Source organism: Cricetulus griseus, chromosome X (genome assembly GCF_003668045.3).
Source record: "Cricetulus griseus strain 17A/GY chromosome X, alternate assembly CriGri-PICRH-1.0, whole genome shotgun sequence".
NCBI classification, from domain to species: domain Eukaryota; kingdom Metazoa; phylum Chordata; class Mammalia; order Rodentia; family Cricetidae; genus Cricetulus; species Cricetulus griseus.
Genome location: NC_048604.1, coordinates 125,512,203 through 125,529,688, shown reverse-complemented (window position 1 = coordinate 125,529,688; position 17,486 = coordinate 125,512,203). Strand labels below are relative to the sequence as shown.

Genomic DNA, 17,486 nt, shown 5'->3' with positions numbered 1-17,486 from the left:
AGAGACAGGAGGATCTCTGAGTGTGAGGGCAGCCTGGTCTACAGAGGGAGTTTCAGGACAGGCTCCAAAGCAGTTTCAGAGAAACTGTCTTGAAAAACAAAACAAAAAAACCCAAAAAACAAAAAACTGCCAGGTGTGGTGGCCATGCCTTTAATCCCAGTGCATGGGAGGCAGAGACAGGTCAATCTGAGTAGAAGGCCAGCCTGGTCCACACAGGAAGTTCCAGGACAACCAGAGCTATAAAGACAGACCCTGTCTCAAAAACAACAACAAACCCACTCAGAACAGCATCAGCCACATACGACACCTGATCTTCAATATGTATGCAGAATAAAGACCTACAACTAGTGTGTAGTAAGTACATATGGAAGAAAAAAACAACACTACTAAGTGCAGGACAGACTGGAGCTTTTTATGTATATTTAACACACAGCAGAAGGTATATGGTGTCAATAAGAAAATACACTCTGTGTTCATGTGAACCCCCATTATCAGCCACTAAGAACACTTTGGGGTAAGGAAAAGATGGGAAGGGGCAGCATAAATAAGACTAGGAAGGGAAGTCACTGTTGTACGGGCACACACAGGCAGGGGCACACGGTCGGCCAGGGGCACACGGTCGGCCAGGGGCACACGGTCAGCCAGGGGCACACGGTCGGCCAGGGGCACACGGTCGGCCAGGGGCACACGGTCGGCCGGCCAGGGGCCACACGGTCAGCCAGGGGCACACGGTCGGCCAGGGGCACACGGTCGGCCAGGGGCGCAGGGCCTCTTCTTTCTGAGAGAGTAATACAGCGATACAAGAATACAGTAGCCACGAACTAAGCCTGCAATGCCTGGGGGCAATGAACACAGGTAAGGGAGGGGGTTGACAAGAGGAAGTGGCAAAGGGGGCTTCTTTCTCTGTGGTAGTTCCAGTTCCCCTTAGTTAACATCCATGACTTCAGGATTGGATGGAGAACCAGAGGCAGGAGAAGCTGGGGTATTGGATGAAGCAGTCTGGGACTGGCGGCGACCCACATCTTGGCGTTGGTAGAACAAAACATAGGCTGCCTTGGACTGCAGGAAGAGGACATGGGTCAGTTCGGAAGTCAGAAGGGGATAATAGGAAAGGGAACAAGTGGGGATACAGAAGCTATACCTCAATCTGGTTCTCATTCACAGGTGAGACACTATTGTCATCAAAGTAGTGCCACTGGCCACTGTCCTTGTTGCAGGCAAATGTCGTATCTGAAATGAACAAAAAGTCATCCTTACCACCTTCCTGGCTCTCTGGGGTTTCCATCCACATCTACTTTTAGGTTCCTCCTGCCTTGATGATTTTTGTCTCTGGCCCAGTGTCTAGTCACATTGGGTACATCCTGACCACTAGTCTAGATTCCCCCAGGGCATGTCCCTGCCCACAGATGGTACATACAGTGTCCATCACGCATGCCACCATAATGGTTGGAAACTGCGATGAGATCGTATTTGTACATGTCTGGAGTAGACTCATTCTTTGGTTTGATGACAAACTCGGAAAAATCCAGATCCCTGTGGGTGAGAAGACAATAAATCCTGGCGTGCTCCACCTGTACCATCCCATTTCCCCCACAGCCTTTCTCTCCAAGGGTTCTGACCGGATAGGAAACTGCACCAGGGTGTCCAGCTTCTCCCGAGAAAATTTGGAGAATGAAAAACGCTTCAGGTGGATAATGAGAACTTCAGGCAACATCCAGAGATCCAGCTTCTTGGTGGCCAGCTGGTGCTGCTTGCAGGAGGAGCAGTACCTACAGATAGAAGCCAAGTCAGGGATGGACACTCTGAGCACCCACCTCATGTCTCGTGTGTTCTTTATGCACACCATCTGGTCTATAGAGACTCGTGCTCACTCATTCCCTCTCCCTCCCAGACAACTTCACATGCAGCCCTGCATGGCTTCTTGCCATTTTGTAAAGGAACTCTGACTTTCAGTATGCCTGCTACTTTCATTTTTCTAGTTTGTGAGTACTTCTGTTAAACAAAGCTAGTACCACTCGTGAAACGTCTCATGACCATGACAGGCCCTCACCAGGGGTTCTCCTTCTCAAGGGTTTCCACAGTGGTGAAGAGTTTGATGCACTCCTGCAGCTGCACTGGACTTTTCTTCAGCATGTATCCCACGCAGTCATGCTTCACATATCCCTGGGGAGGGGGGGTTAGTACCCAGAGGGTCAGGCATGAGCAAGGTCAAGAAAAATAGGGCAGTGTGGAATCACACACTAGGTGAGTTAGAACCTGAGGCCATGGCGTTCCCAGAAGTGTGCAGGTGCCAAGGTCAGGCTGACCCTGGCCTGGATCTCTTGGCTCTGTTCCTAGCTGAAGTTAGGGGGAGGATGCATAAAGGGTTGAGGTATGAGCTGCAAGGGTCTCCCATCCCTAGGGTCCCATTCCCATTTACCTCAGCCTCTACTTCATCGTAGTAACGCCTCTTCATCTCCGGCTCCCAATCCATGGCAATGTATGGCTGGGCTAGGGGTGCAGAGGAGATGAGATGGTTATGCTCCTGTTACTAGGAGACCCTCCTGTTATCTGCAACCCCAGTCAAATGACATACTTTGAACTTCTTCAGGGGAGGTGTTCCGGTCACTGGTTCCATTGGAGTTCACTGTCTGCAGGGTAAACAGTTGCTTTCGCCGTCGCCTTGGGGGCCACTGAGATGTGTGAAGGCTGTTGTCTAAGAGAAATGGGCATCTCCTGGTGCCCCCAGAGCTGGGCCCAGCCTGCTCCTGCTCTGTTTCTTGATCATCATTGCTAGTGGAAGGTTCAGGAATTTCCTCTTTTTCTTCATCGCTGCTGCTGTCTTCGTTGTCATCCTCCTCCTCCTCCTCATCCTCTTCCTCCTCATCCTCCTCCTCCTCTTCCTCCTCATCACCTAGGATGAGAAGGACAAAAGGGATGGAGATGTGGGCACTCCAGGGCACTGGGCTTCCACACATACTGAAGATCCCTATATGGGTCATACATATCCCCCAAACCTACTGCTCTTCAGCCCTTTACCCCTACTAAGATACATTCATCCTTATCGGGCCCTTCTCATCTTCCAGGGCCTTACCTTTCTCGTCTCCATCATCCTCTTCTGAGGCGGGTTTGGTCACGTAGCGTCTGTAACAGAGCAGAGAAGACTCCCAAGGAAGGGGGCACAAGGATGATGGGGCATGCCAAGGTTTTCCTTGGGTATGGTAGAGAAGTTAGTGGTTAACTTACACATAAGCAGGTTTCTTTCTTCCTTCCTTCCCTCCCTTCCTTCCTTCCTTCCTTCCTTCCTTCCTCCCTCCCTCCCTTCCTTTCTAGGTCTTGAGAATGCTAAGCTAATGCTTAACCACTGAACTACATTCCCAACACTTATCTGAAATATTTTTATTTTGAGACAGGTTTTTTTTTTCTTCAAGATGGGGTTTCTCCATGTAGTCCTAGCTGTCCTGCAACTTGTTCTGTATACTAGGCTGGTCTAGATTTGCACAGAGATCCAACTCTGCCTCCGGAGAACTGAGATTAAAGGTGTGCGCCACCACCCAGCTTTGAGACAGTTTTAGTAAGTTACAGAAGCTGGTCATATGATTTTACCACAGCTGTCCAAGTAGCTGGGATTATAGGCATGTACTACCACACCCAACAGTTCTTAATCACCAACCTGGAAAATGCTGAAGTAGTGACAGAAATGAACAAAAAGGCTAAGGATGCCAGTAGTAGCCTGGGGATAGATATTCATGTAGTAGTTAGGAGTGTGGAGATTAAGTCGAAAGCCACCGGTAAACACAGATATACAATCAATTACGAATTCAAATTGACCTCTGAGAAGACTTATGATGAATATTTTCCCTGTTTTTCAAGACAGACTTTCTCTGTGTAGCCTTGACTGTCCTGGCACTCACTCTGGAGACGAAGCTGGCCTTGAACTCACAGAGATCCACCTGCCTCTGCCTCCTGAGTGCTGGGATTAAAGGTGTGTGCCACCAATGCCCAGCAAGGATGAACTTTTGAATTAGAATGAAGAAGAAATTCATCTAATAACGTACCTTTCCATGGTAAGGACTCTGGATTTTAGATACAAGAATAAACTAGTAAAAATATATCCAAATCTCTCTGTAGAGACAATTATATACAAAATGAAATTGTCTCTATTTTGTCTTGTTCGCCTCTGTATTCAGTTTGGTTCACCAGTACCAAAGAGAAGCATTAGAGAAGCCAGAGGTCTAAAAATAGAAAAAGCCCCAGAAGTTCTACTACCATGTTCAATTTGAACTGTCATTTGGATGTGCCAAATACAGAACCCAAGTCTGATTATTGACCTTGGTCTCCTCACTCAAATACACCACCCTGATCCTAGGAAAGCGGTACTTACGAAAGCCGGTACATCAGGATGTTATATAGGCCTTCCCAGGAGAACCGGTCCCGGGGCACAGACACCAGGAGAGGGTGCCCAAAAAGTATCAGCCCATAGTAGGAGTTGTTGAAGTCTCGGGATTGGGTTCGCTCTCGCAGGTAAACAGGAACCACGATATCATCTCTTGAACCCTCAACAGGCTCAATCCGACCAGTCACCTCATATCTGTGTGTGTATGTGGGGAGGGGTGATTAATTTATTTTTGACTAAGGAATCCCAAGAAAGATTCCCTGACTTTGCCCTCCAGTTGCTCCAATCATTCACCTCAGTCCAAAAGAGTGTAGGGTTTTTTTCAGTTATTAGTGTGTGTGTTTGAGTATGGACATACTGACATACATGTAGAGGTGAGGATACACCTTTCAGAAGTCAGTTTCCTCCTTCCGTCATGGGTTCAGGTTGTCAGACTTGTGCAAGTATTTTTACCCACTGAGCCATCTTGCCTGCCTCCCCCAAATATTTTATCATTATTATTTTATGTGTATGGGTGTTCTGCCTATATGCATGTCCGTGTATCACGTGTGCCTGGTGACTGCAAGAGGCCAAAAGAGGACACTGGATCCCCTGGAACTGGAATTACAGATGGTTGTGAGTCTCTATGTGGGTGTTGGGAAATGAACCTGGGTCCTCTGGAAGAGTAGCCAGTACCCTTAACCACTGAGTTATCTGTCTACCCTTTCCCCAAAATATTTTAAAGGGTCTAAAAACCTGTGAAATATTTGATATTTTATGAACTACTAAGTGACTTCCTTAGCACTTTTCCTATATGCTGTTTTAGGAAGAGCTTGGGTAATATGGGAATACTGAGGGGGTTAATTTAAAAAAAAAAACAAAGATTAAAACATTTTTCCTAGGCTGGAGAGATGGCTCAGTGGTTAAGAGCACTGACTGTTCTTCCAGAGGTCCTGAGTTCAATTCCCAGCAACCACATGTTGGCTCACAACTGCCTTGAATGGGATCTGCATGCAGGCAGAAGACTGTATACATAATAAGTAAATAAATTCTTAAAAAAAATATTTTGTAAAAAAAAAAAAAAAAAAACATTTTTCCTGTGGAAAACACTTTGGTTTACAAAGAAAATTTCTATTTGCAAGGCACTGTTTTTCCAGGTCAGCTAGGGCTACATAGGGAGACCATCTCCCTGTCTCTGGCTCTCTCTATATATTTATTTACTTCTTTATGGGTATATGTACTGAATTGCAAGTACTAAGTATCAAATATTAAGAGTAGTCGTCTAACATGCTCTGGAGCTCTGGGTTCCATCCCCAGCAAGGCAAAACAAAAGGGGAAGGAGCTTCCTCTATCCACTCCCCTTAATCTTGTCACTCACACAAAGATATCATCCCGATCCAAGATGCTACTCAGAGGATCCTCCAGCTGGTAGAGCTTATAGAATCGGTGACTGAAGACATCAGCTACTATCATCTAGGGATAGAACAGGGGCATGAGAACAGTGCATGTGCCAGGACCTTCTTCCTTCAAATCCTACCTACCCAGTCTCCCTCTGCAAAGTCTTACCTTGTCTGGTGCAACACTTGTGTGTGTGGACAGAGCCACACACAGATCTGAAATGTTGCCTTTCTTGGGGACCACAACCCGGTGCTGAGGGAGAAAGAAGATCCAAAGACGATCAAAAGAGCTTACGGTAGCTTCATGCAGAAAACTCCGGGGAAAGTAATCAAATTCTGATTACATATCCTTCATTGTGTTCCCATACTCCCTCCCCACCTGTTCTGGCTTGCGGCGGGGATCCATGGGAACAAAGAAGACCTCCAAGACCCTCCTGGAGGAGACAGGCAGTGGGACACTGAGGTAGCAGAAGGGGTCAAAGGTCACAGACACATTGCCACAATCAGGGCACACCAGCGTAGACTTGAAGAGGCCATGGAAAGTATCCACAATCACAGAATCATTTCGTCGTTTGTGGTTTTGCCAGGCTTCCTGAGCCACTTCCTGTTGACAAGTTTCATGGTGTGTTAGCAGAGGGAAAGGGTGGGGATGGATTCATAGTGGTTGGGGGAAAGGTACTGTTGAAGTTTAGTGGCAGAACAACATCTAGGTCTATCTGGAAACTATGTTTACTTTCAGAGCTGGGATTTATGAAGGATAGGTGCCTGATTGGGGTTAACTCCAAAGTTATGGGAACAGACATGCTGCTATGACTAAGGGTGGGGTAAAGCTCAAGGTAGGGGAACGGAGGAAATGGTAAGGTGTTAGGTAGACCAGGGAAACCAGAGAATTCCTAAGGCCTTGTAGCTTTAATGGGTAGCCTACCAAATCCGGGCGCCCAGCACCATCGCACAGCTCAACATATTCTTTGTTTTTGACTCGATTGAGGTCCTCATGTAGCCCATCCAGAAGGAATGACAATAGTTCCTGTGAGTCATGCTGCTGGTAGCCCAGAAACTGGGATGCAAAATGGCCAACCTTGTTCTGAGGAGACAGTCGGGTGGTAGAGTGAGTAGGAGTTAGGAGAAGCAAGAGAAAAGAAAGTGGGAGCCCATGGGGTTGAGTCACACCTTGAAGACATTCGGCACAATGGAGCGGTGGTAGCCAGACCAGGTCTGCTTTACCAGATCTGCATAGGCCTCAGCAAGCTCACCCTTCATGCCCAGAGGGTTCCGGAAGTTGAGCTCCTCCAGGTAGCGGTTGTTGAGAAAGTACTCCGTGAGCTGTGGCACATTGCTGAGGCACTGTGGTAGTAGGGCCCAGTGAAAGAGGTAGAGGAGAGGTGAGGTGGCCCAAGTGAGAACAGAGAAGGAGGGAGGACAGGGAAATGGGAGAGAGAAGGGGAAGGGTTGGCAGTGTGAGTGCAGTAGAAGTATTGGGGAAAGATGTCAGTATCTCTGTAGGAGGAAATGGCAGTACCAAAGGAAAGAAGCAAGAACGGGGAGCAAGTAGAGGGAAAAGGTGTTGATACTTCAGGAGAAAATGTGGGCACACCAGATCAGATTTGTGGAGCCTTGGCTTTCAACCTGACCCCTTGTACTGTAATCATCATCCCTCCATCCCCTAGCTCTGTCCCCAGTACCTAACCCCTGGAACTGTGCCAGACATAGATCTAATGGCCCAACCTGTAGGGCCGAGTTCATGAAGCACGTGTTGCCCAGATTGGTAAGGCCACAGATGCCCGGCTGACCCTGGAAGTCTTCATCCTCTTCTGGCATGTTGTTCCTGGGGTTGGATGAGAAACCTATGAGCTAAGGGCCTACTACAGGTGGGTGCTCTGTACTCGTAGGTTCTGTCTCCCTACTGTGGGGTGCCCCAAATCTGCACGACACCCCGAGGGCTCACATGCCACACAGCTGTGCGCTGGGCCAAGTGCCATCTTTGTTTCGGGTTTCCATGATGACCAACTGGGCCAGGGTAGAGAAAGGAAAAAGAGAAGTATTAATGGAAAGCTTAAAGGGCACCCTGCCCTTCCCTGGTCTGACAACTGCCAGGGATCTACCCACCAGGCTATATATGCAGAGAAATCCTCCCCACTGTTACCTGTCCAGTCTCAAGGGAGGCATCAAGCAGTGTGATTTGTGTGTTACACAATCGATCCAAGGAGCCCTCAGAGTTCTTGACCCAGAGGCGTGTGTCTTCCTGAGGCTCCACCAGAAACTGCTCCCGAGCTGTTTGCAAGACTAAGTCTGTGGAGGTTGATGGAACATGGCCATATATTCTGGGACCCCAGAATACTGGGCCATTTGATAGCTTTAGCTCATTTTCAGACTGTTTACTTAGCCAATACCTTGTGTCCTCAAACAAATCTCCAAATGAGTGAGCCACACACTAAGCACCCCCCCAGGTAAATAAACACTATTTTCCATCCCACCTAAGCAACTGCAATACAGCTCATCCTCTCTGGACTCCAGCAGATAGCCAGTGTCTGCTCAACATGGCCACTGCAACATTTGTCTTCCACAGTATGACTGGTGCCTTCTCAGGAAGCTGTAACTGGATCCCCAGACACCCTCAGGCTATTGAGATGTGACTCATGATTAGGAATAGCAATTTGTGCCAGAGGCCCACAAATAGCAATTTGTGCCAGACTCACCCAGAGAATCACTGTGGCTGAACTGAATGGTGAGAGCTGTTTCCATATCACTGTGCTGGACAAGCAGCAGCTCTATTGGGTATAATTCCACCTTTCGGATGCCAGAAACTTCTATGACCTGTGAAGGCAGAGGAGCACCCATAAAACCACCCAACTAACAGGGGGAACACAGGTACATACTCTGGACCTACCCTGAGCCTACAGTTAGAAATCTAAAATCCACCCCAAGCATCTGCTCCACACATATACCTTGCGCTCAATAGGTGGCTGGTCATCTTCTAGGCCATACCAGCTGACCAGGTAATTCCATGAAGTCATTGGGAGCAGCACATAATCATCTCCTTCTAGCAGTCCCTCCCTGAGGTGCCAGTTTATCTGATCTGCAGGGAATAGGGAGTATGGACAAGGCACAGCATGGATTAAGAAAGGACTGTTAACTCTGGCTACCACCAATAACTAAGCATAGAGAATGGGAGTGGGGACAGAGAAGATCAGAGCTCCAGGGCAAGGTTGACGGGGAAAGGCAGAAGCTTAGTACCTTCGAAGAGCCCAGAATTGTTGATACAGCCAGGAAAGGTATTAGCATCTTGGTCCCCTCCCTTCACGTACACCTCCCACTGTTTATACCAGTGCTGCTCCACAAGGAACCTGGAACCCAGACAGACAACAAAGATGTTATGATTATTTGGAAGCTAGCTGTACAACTTCTCATCACTTGCAGAATTAACTATCAATCCATTATAATCCAAGAAGAAAACTTTTTTGGGTTGTTTTTTTTTGAGACAGGGTTTCCCTGTGGCTTTGGAGGGTGTCCTGAACTAGCTCTTGTAGACCAGGCTGGTCTCGAACTCACGGAGATCCGCCTGCCTCTGCCTCCTGAGTGCTGGGACTAAAAGCATGCGCCACCAACACCTGGCTCAAGAAGAAAACTTTTAGCAGCATGTAAAATAAGTAAAAAGTAGAATTTATTCAGTGAAATGCATTTGGACATTATTCAATTTTTTCATTCATTGCCCTATTTTTTGAAATGAGGTCTTGTACCACCCAGACAGGCCTGGAACATACTATGTATGTAGCCCAAGCTGGCCTCAGGCTCTACGGATCCCTCTGCTTCAGCTTCCTGAATACTGGGATTAAAAGGTGTGTGCACAGTTCCCCACATTCAACTATGATATAAATCTAGTCTGGAGTCTCTTTTGAGACAGGGTTTCACTACACAGTCCCGGCTGGCAGTGAACTTGTTGCCTCAGCTTCCATGCTAGATTACAGACATGAATCACACCTGGCTTTGAATTTCTGTGTGTTTTGGATGTTTGACTGTACATTACCCTCTCCACTCCCCAGACCATGCCACATCATTCACTCCAGAAAAATACTCATTGCCACCTGGGAGCTCATGCCAAAAATCTGTCATTCAACTTACAAACACATACATTCCTCCTACCGCTTACTGGCCCCTACACTCAGTTTATGAGGTTCATGTATGGAGTACAGTTAACAGTATTTTCAGTACAAAGGGAGGCACCTGTCAACCTTAAAAATAAGATTTTTGTCAGGCAGTGGTGGCGCAAGCCTTTAATCCCAGCACTTGGGAGGCAGAGGCAGGTGGATCTCTGTGAGTTCGAGGCTAGCCTGGTCTATAAAGCGAGTTCCAGGACAGGCTCCAAAGCTACACAGGAAACCCTGTCTCGAAAAACAACAAAAAATATTTTTAATTACATATATCCCCACGTGCCTGTGGGTGAAACTGTGCTCACAGCGGCCAAAAGCTTCAGATCTTCCCTGGAGCTGGAGTTACAGGCAATTGTGAGCTGCCTTACTTCAGTGTTGGGAACTGAAGTTGGGTCCTCTGCAAGAGCAGTACACCCTTTTAACCACTGAACCATCTCTCTAACCCCTCACCTTCCTAAAAATCAGATGTGAAAGGAAATTTTAGCACTACAATCACTCCGTAGCAAAACTTCAGTTTAGGATTGGGGATATAGTTTAGTGTAGACCACTTGCCTAGCATACAAGAGGCCTTAGACTGAATTCTGTCTCTGTCTCTCTGTCTCTGTCTCTCTCTCACAAGCGCGCGCGCGCGCACACACACACACACACACACACACACACAGACACACACACACATACACACACACACACACACACACACACACACACACCTAACCAACCAGGTAAGTATAATTGGGAGAGGCAAGAAAATTGCTTTGAATGTGGGCCCAGCCAGGGCTAGAGTAAGGCTTAATCTCATAAAAACCACTCTGGGGCAGATATTCTCAGAACAAGGCAGTTACTGACTCAGGGCAAGGTGGGAACAAAGCAAGGCCACTGGTGACTGTTATCAGGTCAGAGTTAACTCTACCATAAGCCCCAACTACAAATGTCCCAGGGCATTGCATCATTGAAACACTGCTTAACTGTCTAAGCAGAACACCCCTGCCTCAATGAAAGCCATCTCTTACATAAACTCTTTACTGGTGCCTTTTTCCATCTTGCTGAATTCTTTCTTTACTCCTATCACCAGCCTATCACCATCATCCTGCACAATTAAAAAAAAGTTACAGATGGTAAATATAACATTGCTCTATCAAATTTACTTAAATAAGTTGAAGTACACATAAAGGCTTACTAGTAAGTCCTTAATTTCCTACTATCCTGTGGCCAACACATCAAAATATGATCAAGATTTGGGTTTGGGTCTTTTGTATAAAATTACTAGTCATATTTTTGTCACCAAATTATTACCAATTCTTAGTGCTTTCTTTTTCATACTTTTAATTGTGCACGTGTATAAGTATGTGCATGTGATCTTGGGAGCTCTTAGAGGACATCAGATCCCCTGGAGCTAGTTACAGATGTTTGTGGTCCACCTGACATGAGTGCTGGGAACCAAACTTGGGGCCTCTGGAAGCAGTATATACTCTTAATTGCTGAGCCATTTCTGATGTCCCCCTTTTTTCATTCTAATTTTTGTTTTGAGGCGAGGTCTCACTATGTAGCCCTGGCTGTCCTGGAACTCACTATACAGACTGGGCTAGCCTAGAATTTAGAGATTCCCCTGCCTATGCATCCAAGGTGCTGGGATTAAAGGTGAATGCCACCACCTAGTTGCATACTCTTAATTCATCTTTTTTGTTTTGAGACAGGGTCTTATATAGCCTAGGCTGCCCTTGAACTATGTAAAGAGGATAACCATAAGTACCTAATAATCTGTACCACTATATTCTTATAAAAGTAACTATATTTCAGCCAGGTGTTGGTAGTGGGAAACTTTAATCCCAGCACTCAGGAGGCAGAGGCAGAGGCAGAGGCAGAGGCAGAGGCAGAGGCAGAGGCAGAGGCAGGCAGATCTCTGTGAGTTCCAGTCTACAAGAGCTAGTTCCAGGACAGCCTCCAAAGCCTCAGAGAAACCCTGTATCGAAAAAAACCAAAAACAAAGTAACTATGCTTCCTGTCCTGCTAGTAACAATTTTCTTTGCCCTGGATGTCCTCAAACTCATTGCCCTCCTGCTTTAGCTTACCAAGTGCTAGGGTTGCAAATGTGTTACCATGCTCATCTTGTTTTCTAAATATTCTTCCCAGGCTGGCCTCAAACTTGTGGCAATCCTCCTGCTTTAGCTGCCTGAAAGGTGAAGTCACACAAATGAGCAACCATGCCTACATCTCTTAAGTACTGTTTACTGTTTATCTGTCTTTCCAAACTTGGCAAAAATGTTCTTTTATGCCTAAATTATCTCTGGGAGACAACACAAAATTGTTTTTCTCTGATAAAAGGACAATAGGAATATATTGAGAGACTCACTGTAAGACCTGGGACTCACTTTGTAGACCAGGCCTGCCTTTTCTTCCAGGGTACTGGCATTAAAAAGCATGTGCTACCACACCACTAGGAAGGGTTTTTGTTTGTTTGTTTTGTTTTTCGAGTCAGGGTTTCTCTGTGTAGCTTTGCCACTGGGAAGTTTTAATTTGAAATTTTTGTAATAGCTTTCATTTTTCCAACTTTAAAAAAAAACAAGTTCTCATGTACCCTACATTGACTCTGACTTTCTGATTGCCCTGCCTCTACCTCCTTAGTGCTGGGAATAAAGGGCCTACAAGCATGTGTCAGCATTTCCAGTTCTTCCTATTTAATATTTTTGAAAATGACACATGAAAATGAACTTTGGCCCGGTGGTGGTAGCACACCTTTAGTCCCAGCACTTGGGAGGCAGAGGCAGGTGGATCTCTGTGAGTTCGAGACAGCCTGGTCTACAAAAGCTAGTTCCAGGACAGCCTCCAAAGCCACAGAGACACCCTGTCTTGTAAAACAAACAAACAAACAAAAAACAACAACAAAAAATTTTGAAGGCTAGCAAAGAACTGTCACAAGTCTGTGGCCAGCCTGAGCTACAATGTAAGACCCCAAGAAAACAAAGTTTACCTTCCTCACTAAGTACAGTTGATCATGTAGGATTAGATATACTACTGTAAGTACCTTTCCTCAACCTTTCTTAACATCCTATGAAACTGGCTTCTCTTCATGTAGTGTGCACCTTTCTAAACCTAGCCACCCTTTCTTCTTAAGAACTCCAACCAGGCCTGGCAGTGGTAGCACACACCCTTGATCCCAGCACTCGGGAGGCAGAGGCAGGTGGATCTCAGTTTTGAGATCAGCCTTGTCTATAGATCTAGTTTCAGGGCAGCCAAGGCTACACAGAGAAACCCTGTCTGGAGAAAGAAAGAAAGAAAAGAAAGAAAGAAAGAAAGAAAGAAAAAAATCTACAGTTGCTTACTGTTAGAAAGTTGTCTGCACCCTGTACTAATCTGCCAAATGTTTCTCAACAATCCTTGATTTAAATGTGTAGATAATTCATTGTCACAAGAACTAAAACTTTCTAAGGAAGTTATCTTTTCAGAGACTTGAATGTGGTCTCAAAACATAAGCCTTTTAGGACTGGGTCAAGTGCCTGCTGTGTTTGGATCCTCAGTATCTCTGAAAAAACTGAGCAAAAAGTCTGGCATGGTGGTAATCTCAGCACTTTGGGGAGGAGTGGAAATAGAGTATCAATCTAGCTGAAACAGATCCAGGTTCAACCAGAAGCCCTGTTATCCAAAAATAAGGTGGAGGGTGGGTAGGATGGTTCAGTAGGTAAAAGTGCTTGCCACCAAGCCTGCTGACCTGAATTTGATGCCCCAGAACATACCTACACAGTGGAAAAAAGGAACATACTCCTGCAAGCAGTTCTCTGGCCTCCTTTAGCACACTGAATCACATGGAGTACCCCCCCACCCAAATAAATGCATCTAAGTTGAATCAGTAAAGACAACCAAATTAGTTAACTGCACTTGTTTAAATCTGCTATTGAACGGAGGGTGGGAAGTGCAGATAATACCGACACAGATGCACATTTTGGAGCTAGTCCTTGAGTTCAAATGCTGTATAAACACATATTTCCCAGCTATGGCAGCAAACCCATATAGGACTTTGAGATACTTTGCTCTTACCTAATTTAGATAAGCAACAAAAAGTGGAGCTTGGCAAAAATGCTTCTTAACAATTCCAACAGGAGAAACAAATTGGCTTTAATATTCAACCAACACTGGTGTGGTAATTTTTTTAATGAGGTGAAATTAACATAAAATTAACCCATTTTAAAGTGAACAATTCATTAACATTTAGTACATTCACAATATTCTGTACCCACCACCTCTACTTAGTGCCAAAACATTTTCCTCACCCCCAAAGATCCACTACTGGCAGGATAAATTAAAAGATTATTGGCAAAGAAGACAGGATGCCATGTCTTATCTACCAATGGAAAGGGGCATGAAACAAAGCTCTGAGGACCTTTTGGACATCTTCAAATGATCTACAAAAACAGTGAGCTTGCTGTTTATTTTCAAGATGGACTAAGGCTATTCTTTGCTGGAGAACTATGATGTAATGGCAGAAAAACATCATTATATCCTCCAGTCTTGGAATTGTAACTTATCTCCTCAATAATGTATATACATTTCATTGGCACTGTTATTTAGGAACTCTGTAAAGTGGGAAAGCCTGGAAAAGGCTCGGAGATGTAAAGAACAGCAACAGACTACTATGGATGGCCCTGAAAGGGAGGGGCTGATGGGCTGGTAATCAGAGAGACTGGAGAAAAACAGAATGCAAGTAGGGTACCAGCCTCCAAAATTCTTGCAGGTCACTCAGGATTTTATCATTTATGCTGCATGAGACAGGAAGCTGTTGGACATCCTGAGGAACAGATGGACATGATATATGCATACTTATTTAAATAAGTATTTTAAGAATTATTGCTTAATAGAACAACATCTTAACATTTGAGAAACCTGGCAGACAGAGCTACAGCCAACAGATCAAGGTTAATGTCTTAGATTACATCATACAGATACCATTTACCATGTCATATAAGGGCTCACAGTATGCATCCAGTCTGTTTTATAAACACACTCTGTATATAGATACATATGTTTATAAATATGAATGGTGGAAAAGCATATCATGATAATGAAACATGTGAAAAGAGCCCTTTAATTAAAAATTTAGGGTAACAGTTCCTCATGAAGCAGGGAGGAGAATTTCCATCTGACAGGAGCACAGGAGTTTTTAAGGTAATGTTCTGAATCTCCCATGGGTGAGGAATCTGCACATAAAACTTGGTAATTGTTTTTCTTTTAAATAGACTCATTGAAAATGAGTTAAAAATATATAATAAGCCAGGCTCGGTGGAACATGCCTGTAATCTCAGCCAGATTTCTGAGATCAAGCTCTGACAGCCAGAGCTATGTAGAAGAGAGACTCTGTGTCCAAAAAAGAGGGACAAAATAATACAAAGACTTCTCTGTATGCCCTTAGATTCCCCAAATCTAGCATACCTTATCCATTTGCTCTATTCTTATTTTTCCCCCATATCATTTTTGGGTTATTTTTATTTATCTTAAAATAGACAAAAATGTGTGCATTTGTGGTATACAGCATGATGTTTTGATATACACATTGAAAACACTAAAACAAGCTACTTAACATATCAATTGTGTCACAGTTTTCTGGGTAAGAACATGTAAAGTCTATTAGGCAATTTTCAAGTATAGAATAGATTTCTATTAACTATTATCACCATTTTGTACAATGGATCTCCTGAATTTATTCCTAGTCTAACTAAATTTTGCATCCTATGATGAAATTTCCATAATCCTCTCCCTTCCACGTGCATTTTTACATAGGCTAGTTTTTTCAATCATTTGATAAGTTGCTTACATGATGGTTCCTTATCCCTAAATTTTCAGTGTGTATTTTTCACCAAACAAGGGATATTCTTTCATTACCATATTACAATGATCAAAAACAAGAAATCATCAGTAGCAATATTTTATCTACTGGCCCTAGTCAAATTTCACCGTTTTTTTACAATGAAATTTACAGTGAAAGAGAAATTATGAGAAAGAACCCTGATTTTAAAAAATAATTTATTTTTCCTTGTTCTAGGATCCAACTGAGGATCACATGTTGCGTTTAGTTGTGACTTGTTAAACTACATTAATTCCTTCAATCTGGAACAGTTCTTCAGCATCTGTCTTTCACGACCTTGCCGTTTTGAAGCATACAAACCATTTCTTTCATCAGGAAGTCCATCAATTTATGTAAAATGTTTTATACTATAATCTTTGTAGGTCTTACGAATTTCACAATTTAAAAAACAAGACGCAACTCAGAGTGAAATACGAACCCTGAAGCCGTAAATTTTGGGGCAGTGATTAGCCTTTTTTAAAAAATATCAGTAAAGACAATTTGTCAAGGCTGTGGGTTCTTTTTTAAACACCATTTTCTACTGATTACAAAATATTATTGAATAGAAAAAATTTTCTTCTCAAAGAACCTTCCTTTGTAATCTGCACTTTCTCCTGTCCTAGGAAGGAGACCTTGGCTATAATAAATCTAAAAAACAAACAAAAACTATCGCGTCACAATCTTTGCTCTTTCGCAGGCGCCATTTTCTGCCCTCGGCACCGCCCCTCCTCCACATTTGCCTCACCTCAGACCTTCGCCTCGTTCCCAGGAGCCAGGCACCCTCCCCATCCCACCACGCCCTCCGCCCCTCGGCCCACTGCTATAGGCTACGGAGTTGCTCTTCAGCTGACGCCACCAAGCTCCTCGGCTTCACAGGCGCTCCAAGTACTCGTAGGCTGTTCCTCGCAACCGACGCAATGTTTCGTAACACACGCCACGCCCCCGCGTTAAGGACAGAGCCAGCCTCCTTTGCAGGCTCCAGGTTCCCAGACGCAGTCCCCTCTCACCCCCTCCCCAGAAGATGCAGTCCCTACCTCCGAGGCCATTTCTCTCACGCCCTGCCTCTGCCACAAACAAGCCCCATTTTGTCCTCGGGCGGCTAACTGCCCCGCCTCTTCCCCAAATGCTGCGATTCATTCACTAGCACCTCCACGCCCCCCATCTCCTACCCGTCCACCAAGCCCCTTCCCCGCCTCGCACCTCTTCTTCCTCGGAATTTGGCTTCTAAGTACCCCGCGGATACTAACGCCCCCGCAGTCCCCTGGGCCAAGGCTTCATTGAAGCCCAGCCTCACCAGCTTTCGCCAGCTCGCAGTGGACGCTCTCGCCCATTCTCGACTTGGCGCCACTGCTCGTCCAGGTCTGGCATTGCCTCGCGCTGTGTCTCTTTCTCCTCGGCGGAGGCCGGGATGGCAGCTGCAGCTGGGTCCGCTGCGACCGCCGCCATCTCCGTCCGTTCTCCTCCAACTGCCGACGCAACTGAAGATAGGAAGAGGACCCTCAACTGGCACTTCCGGATTTTGTCCCGGAAACGGAAGCAGAGCCCCCCAACAATCAGGGGGCCACTGCCATCTTGGAAACGTCACTATTAGGCGGAAACTGGGTGGTGGGCTGTGATCTGTGTAACCAATACCAGGGGTTAACCCTCCAGTTTGGAACTAGTGCTTATGGAATTCTAACACTAGGTCAAAAGGTCTTATGGAAGGTGGAGGCTAAAGGTTTTCCACATGAGCAAAGATGTGTGTTTTGGGCCTT

General features: G+C 45.4%; 1 protein-coding gene across 2 annotated transcripts; it reads right to left on the bottom strand.

The window, feature by feature from the left end:
* Positions 1–694: 694 nt before the first annotated feature.
* Positions 695–17,235, bottom strand: Usp11 (ubiquitin specific peptidase 11). Of its 2 annotated transcripts, XM_027432288.2 has the most exons (22): positions 17,027–17,155; positions 10,910–10,986; positions 8,986–9,095; positions 8,697–8,827; positions 8,448–8,565; positions 7,895–8,040; positions 7,697–7,758; positions 7,477–7,576; positions 6,922–7,095; positions 6,677–6,835; positions 6,131–6,355; positions 5,921–6,004; positions 5,733–5,827; positions 4,364–4,570; positions 3,074–3,123; positions 2,576–2,893; positions 2,420–2,490; positions 2,051–2,163; positions 1,620–1,769; positions 1,418–1,533; positions 1,142–1,230; positions 695–1,059 (listed from the first exon to the last, which is right to left on the bottom strand). In XM_027432288.2, exons 2-22 carry the CDS (start codon positions 10,936–10,938, stop codon positions 925–927), a joined length of 2,682 nt encoding a protein of 893 aa, XP_027288089.1. In that variant the 5' UTR covers positions 10,939–10,986; positions 17,027–17,155; the 3' UTR covers positions 695–924. The 2 variants fall into 2 exon arrangements, with proteins under 2 accessions (XP_027288089.1, XP_027288088.1); XM_027432287.2 differs by lacking the exon at positions 10,910–10,986 and having other exon boundaries at positions 17,027–17,235.
* Positions 17,236–17,486: the final 251 nt, after the last annotated feature.